The sequence below is a fragment of the Gossypium raimondii genome, chromosome 13, assembly GCF_025698545.1.
Source record: "Gossypium raimondii isolate GPD5lz chromosome 13, ASM2569854v1, whole genome shotgun sequence".
NCBI lineage: Eukaryota > Viridiplantae > Streptophyta > Magnoliopsida > Malvales > Malvaceae > Gossypium > Gossypium raimondii.
Genome location: NC_068577.1, coordinates 4349487 through 4360347, shown reverse-complemented (window position 1 = coordinate 4360347; position 10861 = coordinate 4349487). Strand labels below are relative to the sequence as shown.

Below are 10861 nucleotides of genomic sequence, written 5' to 3'. Positions count from 1 at the left end.
AAAGTGAGGTCTCTATACTTAAAGAGTGGTAGAGTAAATATTATGTTTACGACCACGATTTTTTTTTTAAATTTAAAATTGTACCCTTCGTTTTATGTACATGTGTCTCTGACTTGAAGCATTAGTAGTGTGCAAAGTTGTTGGCATCGAGCGAACCCGCGACAACAAAATCCTTAATACTTATATTTAAGCCCTTGACAAGTCAACTGAGCACCAATTCAGTTGGAAAATTACTAAAATGTCATTCTATGTACAAAGTAGGTTATATTATTATGTTTAAATTAATAAAAACTCAATTATGATATTTAAATACATGACGATAACCTTTAAACATTGAATTTTACTATTTCAACCAAAGCATTACTTAATTTCTAATCAATATAGATATATTTATTATATCATTTTTCATCCACATCGTGACTATATCATAATATAGTATAGTTTATATTACTTTATTGTCAATTTGATTTCAATCCATCGTGAGACCTAGGCATTACTTTTTAATTAGGGATAGTAGCAGGTCAAATATTCGTATTATTGTAAGATTTAAACCAAACATGCAACTCTATTTTAAATTTAATATCAAATTTGTGCATTATTATATAAAATAAAATTCAATTTAATTAAATCACTAATAAAATATCCGAATAAAAAGTCAGGGATGAAGTTAAAATTTTATTTAGTAGAGTCGAGATAAATTTATAAAATTTTAAGGGTTCAAATCTAAACAAAAGTTGTTAAATAGGTTTAGCTTTAATTACTACTTTTTAGAGGATTTTTCATTAATCAGAAGGTTAAAACAAACTTAATTAGTTAACTAATTATTATGAGGGTTAAAAGGACTTTGCTCACCTTCTAACTTCATCCCTGAGAGAAGATAACAATACCAAATTCTAAACCTTGAGAGTTTCAATCATTGCTATAGAGCAATGTTAGCATATTATAATAGATATTTGATCTTTAGATGGCGGGAATTTTTTTATAGGGCCGAAATTAAATTGTAATTTTTACGATAGTAGAAATGTATTTTTAAAAGGATTAAATTAAATTTTTATTATTTTTAAGGGGTAAAGTGTAATTTTACCTTTAACAATTTAAAATTTTAAAAATTTTAAAGGGCCAATTAGGGGGAGTCGGGGCCCCTGCTAGCCCCCCTAGATTCGCCCCTGCTCATGATGTGGAAAAATTCTAAATTTAAGCTTACATTTGTAGTAAAACAATCGCTCGTATGTGTTATTGTTGGAAGGGACCGTCAAAAATCCTGAACATGAATTATAAAACAGACATGATTTTAGTTAATATGATTGGATTAAGTTAAACATATTCTCATCACAACTAGATTATGAGTTGAAAATTGGAAACCTCGAAGAAACTTACAACAATATAGACCCATGAATATGAATTTGGTAGTGCATATTTATTTACTCAGCATATGCGAATGAGGTTTTGGTTTTATAATAAAGTTGAGGTATTAGGAACTTTGAAATTTTATATTCGAGTCATATCATATGTTAATATGTAGGTTCTTTACTAAATTTGTTTTAATTTGTTAGTCTAAGACGAGTTAGTTGTTGAGTTAATTATTTAATTCAAGCTATTGATTGAGGTGATAGTTACCTTAAATGTTAATGGCATAACACGAATACAAGTTATTAATGTATCAAAATTTATATATAACATAAAATATTTAAACATAATTATGATATTAAAAATTACACATTAATAGGTAGTAGTTAGCATTTGATTGAGGTAAAAAATTCTAAATTAGTCGAGTTAATAAGTCTTATTTTGTCAATCAAATTTGATTTAAAAATTTAACAAACCCAATCAAATGAAATGAAATTCGAATATAATTATATAAAGATAAATGTATTTGAGTTAAAATAATATGATAAAAGCAATTCCTATAAAATATTTTTATGTTACTTGGGAGTCACAAATCATTGTAACACGAGGTATACAATTATAAATTGATTCATCTGGACCGACATGAACGAAATAGTCGAACTTGAATATTTTTGGAATTGAATTTCGACCCGAGTCATGAACACTTTTGTTTGTTACATATATGCAATTTTCTTGTAAAGATTTGTTTATCATAGGCTTGATCATGGGTTAGGCCAAATCGATACAGAATTTAGGCCCAAGCTTGGCTCGAAGAATGGGCCTAAAATTTTGCGCAAGCTTGACCCATATTAAAAATGCTAAACCCGAGCCCAGTCCAATTGTAATAATATTTTTAGATTATTTTTATATGAAAAAATTTAAAAAATATAATACATTGATTACACCAAAATATTAAAATAAATATTTCTCAATAAATTGAAAATAGAAAAAATAAAGTATAGGCATGTAATTCGGGCCAGACCGGACTCAAGATAAAAATTCTACTCGAGGCCCGGCTCATTTAGAAAATGAGCATTATTTTTTCTTCAAACCCATTTTTCGGGTCTATAATTTTGCCCAAACTCTCACACTTTTTGGGTGGGCCTAACCGATGATAGGTCTAGTTTATCAATGATCTATTGGGCTTTGGTTTCAAATGAACTGAATGGGCTTTACAAATTCATATTGGGTTTTGGCGCCCAAATGGGATCCGAGCCGGTGAAATAGAGGAGAAAAAAAGCGTCGAAAATTCGTAAAATCGGCGAACAATGGAAGTGGAAGTAGACGAGGAAGAACTAAAATCGGTGGGAGCCGAGTTTTTGTTTTTCCATGGACGGGAGATCGAGTCTCGTAACCGCTTGATTCTCAACTTATTGGCTCTCCAACAATGGGAACAAAGACTCCAAACTTCGCCACTTTACCGGAAATGATATTCGGTGAAAGTTGTTTGGTTCTCTTAAAGACGTCGCAAGCGGCAACGATATTCGTCGCAAGCGGTTGGAAGCATGAAGGTTTGCCTCCTGTTGAAGTTCCCTCTTCTGCTCAATGGAAATTCAGAAGGTAAAAAGAAATGTCGATTATTTTATTTAACGTTTTTGGTTATTTAAATTCAGTTTTACGATCATTTAGTTTGACTTTATTTTACTTTTGAATATTAAACTAAAAGTGAAGCAAAATTGATTGTTTGGATGTTTCAGTAAACCGTTCCAGCAGGTGATATTGGACTATGACTGTGGAAGTGACATGGTTGAGCTTGATTCGAACAAGGTATATTTTCTTTTAAAGGAGCTGCTAGAATTAGGCTTTTGTTCTATGTCATGCATTAGCAATTTTTGTTTGAGAATTTAGAGACTAGGAAATTTTGCAAAGGTTTATTTTTGTGTCCTAGGATATTTAGGATAGTGATTGATGATGATTTTGTTGTCATTTTAAATTGCAATCAGAACCCAAGGGAAGAAATTTCAGAGGGGAGCTCAGGCCTCCATTGGGAGGATTGCACACTGCGGCTTGATGTTGCTGCACTCACATTAAAAGAACCAATTCTTTTCTGTGATGAGGTCAGCGTCTTAAACTATAAACATGGTATGAAAGAGATACATTGTATTTTGTATGCTTTTCTTAACATTCTTAAGTTTGCATTTAGGGAAGTATTCATGTTTGTTACGCAGGTAGTTTTGTATGAAGATGAATTGACTGATAATTAGGTGTCACTTCTAACCGTGAAAGTGATAACTTAGAGAAGTTTTGGTTTTTTACAATGGGTATAATCTTGGAAAGGTTAGAATGGAAGGCAGCTGATTGCATTATTTTCTTTTGTCTAAATAGTCATGCCAAGTTCTTGGTTTCTTTTACAATTTTGGGTAAGTGGGTGACTACAAAATGCTTTTGATTATGCAAATCTATGTGGTTGACATTTTCTTAACCATCTCTGCATTTTTTCGCCTCTGTATCCTGGAAGAAATGCTAATTTCAGGTTCATCTGGTTGCTTGAAAAACTCTTAATACATAAGCCACTGCACTCTTTTTCTCTATTGATTTCCCCTTTCAGCCACTTGCTCAGTTTTTCTAATTACTTTTGGTTGATGGAGTATTACTTAGATTGTGGGGCACCCGCATCCATTGTGTTTTTTATGGGAGTTCACATCCTGCCATTCTTCGAGAAAGATGTTGGAAGGAAAGCACATATCAATCTTTATCTACTGTAAGTATATAATCATTGACTTCCTCTCTGGTTTTTCGTGTTTGCCTATGCCACACTAGCATGTTCACTTTTATATGTGTTTACTTGGGAATATTATCTGTCATACTTGTTAATTTCCTTGTAAGTTAAAGTGACAAATCTTATTTCCTTGTTACTGCAACTTTAAAATGTACCATTTCAAGTAGCTACTCTCCCCTTCTCCTTTTGGTGTGATTGGGGTTCAAAAAGTATACCCTTAAATTTAATCTCAAGTTGAAATTCTATTCCTCGAGAGGCTGTGTGAATGCATACATATATTTTAATGTTTGATTGTTTTCTCAATATATCATGAATTGATAGGTTATTAGATACATTGTCACATTACTTCCAGCTTGGCATTTTGTCTATCAAGGAATTCCTCTAAATTTTGGACATTGAACCTTATTTGGATATATAATGAACTAAAGCAGGTTTTCTTGATTGATCTTGTGACATTAATGTTTTGCTTTGCGATGCTATTCTAACTATGTAGCAGAAAGGTTATCCTACTGATTCTGCTGCATATGGTGATCCAAGCATCAGCAGCCAAAGGCTTCCTGTCATCATGTATCTGACCCAAAAGCTTTTGTTCCCTGGTAACTTGTAGACTTTAAATTGCCTTGTGCAACAAATTCAAATTATTTGTATAATGTGGTCATTGTGAATTTTGATCCAAAAGGGTCGATTCCTTGGGCAAAAAATCAGAGTTAAAATCATTTCATGTACCTTTACCAAACTTTTTTTTTAAAAATGTAATTTTGGATATAAACATAGTAAGAATTCTCCATCTCATATTGGTTTACAGTGCCTTAGTTTCATCTTTTCTTTCATAAACAAATGCAAAGACTGAAGAGAAATTAATCAAAGGAGCTTTTGGAAATGGTGGTCAGATTCGTACATTAGAGCATAGCTCATTGCTTCAGGTGTGTTGCTAAACATAGCTCAACTTGTACTAAAAATGCTTTCTATACTTGATTGATAAATTGAATTTATATATTCTAACCAGAAAAAAATATTAAACGTGAAAAAGTTGGTTGATAAACAACAGGGTATGTTCAAAGTTAAAAAACTAGTGATTTTAAAAAGTAAAGCTGATTAACTAGAATAGGGATTCGAGCCTTGGTTTGTTGCTAAATTTAGGTGTAGTAGATATAAACTAGCCCACATTGGATAGCAATGGCTACTAATATTCATTTTATTGGTATCAGAGTTAATATGTTGAGCCCTTTTCTCTTTGAGAAATTCATCTTGCTCTGAAGTACTGAGATTAAGTGCTTTGACTAGAGCCTAGCCGAAGAGACATGTAAAATGACTAATTGCTGGGAATTGTGAAATTAAGCTTTTATGTAATTAGGTAATCTTCCACTGCCTGTGCAAACAATCTGTACCGAGCAAACTCATCAAAATTTAGACTTGGAAATTGTAGGACCCCAATTATACCAGCTAGACCTGAAATTCAGGTAAAGATCTCAAATCAAGTGCTGCCAGATGTCTGGTACAAGAAGAAAATAACCATTAAGATTTAGGAGATCAATAATAATCAGTTGCTGCTGGCAACTAGGAACAGTGTTTTCTTTGGCAAACTTCCTGTCAATAAGCTTTATTTTGTCCTGTCCGTTTGGTGGCTTACAATCAATAGGGTCAGTGTTAATACTCCTATTTTTAGTTGTTGTAATTTATATGTATATATTTATTTTGGTTTATAGATTCTGGATAAGGTTTTTTTGTTCAGGGAAAGTGACAACGTTGATGAATGGGTTACTACAGGAAGAGGATAAGTTAGAATGATAGAACCGGATGGATTTTGGGTGGAAGATATTGGTCTATGTTTTGCTTTCTTGATACTGTTCCCTCAGCAGGCATTTAGTAATAAATTTAGATGTGGATAGCACTTCAATGTTGCTACATGGGAATTATGACTATGACCTTGCCTGCTTGTCTCTGCAGACTAGGAATGTAATTGGTTAGTCGGTAGGTTCTGTTTTTAGAGACCCCAAAAATTTTGATTGTTTCTGTTGGTTATCTCAGTTAATTGACTTAGTGAACAGCGTAATTGGATAGGGTTTAGGTAAAAATTTTATCATATATTTATTAAATATCATGAATATTTCATTGTAGTTTTTTTTTTTTGAAATATAGTTAGTTAAGTCTGTTGTTTAGGTACTCATTTTATTAACAAAAAATGATGAGTTTAGCCTGTTTAAAATAAAATTCGTATCGAACTTAAGCTGAAACCATTTAGACTAAACTGATTTGGTCGAATCACATTGATTTCAATTAGTCTTTATCAGCTTTCAGATTGCCAAAAAGTTATTGTCTTGAATTTTATGGTTTGGGCTGTATCAAAATTATGATTTTGATGGCAAAAGGAAAAAGAAGAGAAAATATCTGTTTTAACGTTATGTTTACAGTAAAATACAACTGATCTCAAAAGCTATGCCAACAATAATCCGTAGTTTACAAGAGATATCTAAACTTGGACAGGAGAGTAGATAGATGGATTAGAGTCGAAGATTCAAGTCAAGCTTGGCTGGTTCTGGTGGTGGTTCGGGTGGTCGAGGATCCAAACGGAAACTGCCTGGCCACACAAAACCCATTCCGTCATCAACTGTAAACTGCACTGCATATGTATCATTAAATCTCCCTACACTTGCAGCAGCAGCAGCAGCAACAGCTCCATCTCTGCTTGATTTGTGCACAAGTGAATGTGGTCGGACACCAAGTGATCGAACAACATGATTGCTCATCGGCAAACCCATCATCATCATCATCTGCTGGGACTGGTACCTTCTGGCCGCACCTCTCTCTCGTTTGTGGGCGTTTTGGTGGCCACCCAAGGCTTGTGAACTATAAAACTTTCTCCTGCAAAAGTTGCAGGAGAAAACCTTGGAAGGAACTGATGATCTTAACTGAGGGTCTGAGGCCGATTCGCAGTCTCCAGGTGCTGGTATTGAGTTCCCACCGAGTCTCAGGTTCAACCACTCTTCTTCTATTGCTTCAATATTGCTATCTTCGTTAACCCTTAGCTCGCTTTGTTGTTTAGTGGATCTACTTTCAGTTTCAGCTCCTTCACTTTGGAAAACCATTTTTCCCCTTTTGAAGGTGAACGAATACAAGGGATTTCCGAAATTTGGTATGGTTTGAATAGTTGGATTAAACTGGGAGAAGTGGAATAAATGAAAATTGAAAAGTATGAGGTATGATGTTTAGCCTTTTCTAACTTTATTTTCTATCACATTTCATTTCTTAGACCCCACATTGCCTGCAATGCTTTGGGATTTTTCCCGGGGGGGGGGGGGTGGGGGGGGGACAAATGCTTCTATCATCTTCACTGTTGCCACTTAACAAAGCTATAGGATTCGCCACTTTTATTATCTTTCTGCAATGAGAACACCTTTACATGGAGTCCTTTTGGAGTTGAGCAAGAAATTCAGAGTTGACATATCTAATAAGTGCTAACATTCATGGTCAAAATCATCCTACAATCTTCCAACGTACTGCTCATAAGTTACTGTCACATATTAAAATTTTTAATATTATGTGCTTGTTTTTAAGCTTTTTTAACGAGATATATGGAATTATTCACTGCTAAGAGTATAGATTTATATACCGACAGTATCAAATACAGACTCATCATCATAAGCTTTGGTGACTTTCTCCGAAGCTGATTACCAGAGTTTGAAGCAGATAAGACGTATATATTCACAGAATAAAACGAACTTTTTACTTGCCAGTAAATCTACCTAATGCTTTACAATTTCACTTGCCAATCATTTCCAAATTGATTTCTTTTGTTTAAAAAAAAAAGTGAAAATTGCAAAGTTTTACTGTAATAATCTTTCCTCACTGTAGTTTGGTGTTTTATGCCCTTCATGTCAAGCCAAGACATATGAAAAAGATGGCACCCACTAAGAAAAAGCTTATAGTTTCTGTGGGAAGTGAGTGATTGATATGTTGAATGTTAAATGAAAGATATGCATATATATGGAATGGAAGTGATTGTAGGTTTTAGTTTGGATTATAACCACCTTTAGGCTTTTGGTTTATTGGTTGTCGGGGGGTGAAATGGGGCCCAGAGAGTGGCCAATAATGGTGATAAAGCAAAGACATAAGATAGGATGGTATCTTCGGGCCAATTTAGTATGTTGTTTTTCTAGGACAAGAATATCTAAGAGGAAGTCTTCATGTTGGGACTTCTTGGCTTTTCCTTTAAAACGGTAGTAGTGGTCAATTTATATGCACAGCAGGAACAAGTGCATCAAGGGCCACTTGTGCTCGGTCTTTTCTGTTATACTTTGCTTTCTTAGCAATTACTTTTATTTCTAAATTCATCTTTAAACTTCAAAATGTTCTGATTGAGTCCTTAAAGTATCAGTATCATATTAATAAGGTCCTTCCATTATTAGTCTAATGTTAGTTTGGGCATTAAGTGTCAGTATGAGTCAAACGTAGAGCATATTTAAAATATGTGAATTAAATTTTAAGCGTGTGTACACTTATTGCATAGACAATTTAAATTTTATTTGTTACAAAAATTAATGTTATTAAAATTCATGTGTTTTACATATGCTTCATATTAAATTCAAGCTAACGTATGGCGCTTAAGATGATAGTTAAATTAATGTGTATTGAAGGTGTTTGGTTTACAAAATGCAGAATTATTTCTGAATAATTGGAATGTAAAATCTTATTTTATTACATTCCCTGTATTTCAAAGATTACTTTGGGCTGGAAATGTTACATTCGTAATGGTGTTAAGATTTAGTAATAATCTTATTTTTCAACTTTGTTTTGTCTTGTTCTACATTTAAACTAAGAAACTAGTTTAGTTAAATTAAATAAGATTTATTTATTTATCATCAAAATAGGTTGGCGTTGATTATTTTAATATTTATATTTGAATTTATTGGCTTGGGTTGAACCAAATTTACCCAAGATTTTACCTTTTAATAAATCTAGTTTCACATTTGAATTAAGAAAATGTATACTTAATCATAATTTTTTAATTTCTTAATACAGTCAACTTTTTAAATATGTTTTGAAAGATATACGTTAATTTGCTAATTTTTTTTTAAATTCTAAGAAATCATTGATGATGAAAAAGTTGCATGCTAATAATTTCTAAAATTGTTTCTAACTTTACTCATATATTTATAACAAGGATAAGTTAATAAAAAGTTTTAGATAATTTTATATTTTGTCATCAAAAACAAAATTTTATATTCCAACTTAATAAACCAAATAGAGTAATGTAATGTATTAAGTAATCTTAAATTTCAATAATTTTATTACCATAATAATCTTACATTTATTTATTCATCTATCTATCAATTATGGATAGATATCAAATTGAGAAATTGGAGAGTTATAATTACCGGCTTGATGGAATGATGGTCCATTTTCTTATTATCAATTTCTTAATTTTAGATAATTAGGTTCAACAAAATGAAATTTATCACTGGTTTAAAAATAATTTTAGAAATAATAAAATTTCAATTTTACCAGTCCAAAAAGTTTTGTGAAACATTGTGGTTTTTTTTTTACCATTTTAACTAAAATTACTAATAATTGATTAGAAAAGTTCCTTTTAAGTATTTGGACAAAATTTGAAGATTAGAGTTGTTATTATTGGGAGGGTTTTATATACCACCTTGACCCAAAATAGTATTAAAAATATAGACCAAAAGTTAAAAAAGTAAATTAGTAATCTTAATTTGTAATCTTATTTTAATTTTAAAATAATTATTAATAGATTTAAATATTTTTATTTTATTGTTATTATAATTCTAACTTAAATTTCATCTAACCTTTTTTTTCCTGAAGGGATAATGATTTTATGACGCTAAATGTAATTTTAAATATTAGGCCAAAAATACAATGTTAAAATGATTGAAAATCATTGAACTAATTATGAAAAATTCCTCAGTATCTTAGAAATTGACAGTACATTCTATATTTATAGACTTTTACTAACTAACTAACTAACTTATACATATCTAACCACTTTGCTAACCACTTTACTTCTCAATATCTCAACACTCCCCCTCAAGTTGAGGGTTGATATATATCTTTAACCCCCAACTTGGACACTAAATACTCATGGTGTTTAACACCTAGAGCCTTTGTCATTAAATCAGCAAATTGTTCAGTTGTTCTCACATGCTGCATTTGAATCAATCCATCTTTGATTTTATCTCGTACAAAATGACAATCGACCTCTATATGCTTAGTTCGTTCATGAAAAACTGGATTGGCTGCAATTTGTAAAGCTGCCTTGCTATCTGAAAATACCACAGACTTAGCTGGTTGATTAAGACTTATTTCTTTTAACAATCCATTCAACCAAACAACTTCTGCCACTACTACCGTCATACTTCTATATTCAGCTTCTGCTGATGATTGAGAGACTGTGGTTTGTTTCTTTGATTTCCACGATATAAGAGACTCTCCAAGTTTAATACAGAAACCAGTCACTGATCGCCTAGACATAGGACATGAAGCCCTATCGGAATCACAAAAAGCAACCACCTGCAATTTGCTAGCTGCAGATAACAAAATACCTTGACCAGGACTTTTCCTTATGTATCGTACCACCCGGATAGCAGCCTCCAAATGCAAATTTTTCGGTCTGTGCATAAACTGACTCAAATGTTGAACTGCAAACATTATATCTGGTCGCGTATCGGTCAGGTACAGCAACCTTTCCAAAAGTCTTTGATACACCATAAAATCTGGAATTAAATCATCTTTATCAGC

General features: G+C 32.3%; 1 protein-coding gene and 1 pseudogene across 1 annotated transcript; one reads left to right on the top strand and one right to left on the bottom strand.

Annotated features, from left to right (window-relative positions):
* Positions 1–2596: 2596 nt before the first annotated feature.
* LOC105782662 (TIP41-like protein) lies at positions 2597–4905 on the top strand (annotated as a pseudogene).
* A 1574-nt stretch (positions 4906–6479) lies between these two features.
* Positions 6480–7378, bottom strand: LOC105782663 (zinc finger protein 7). Its single transcript, XM_012607544.2, has one exon. The coding sequence runs from the start codon at positions 7189–7191 to the stop codon at positions 6607–6609; it is 585 nt and encodes a 194-aa protein (XP_012462998.1). The 5' UTR covers positions 7192–7378; the 3' UTR covers positions 6480–6606.
* Between the last annotated feature and the right edge of the window lie 3483 nt (positions 7379–10861).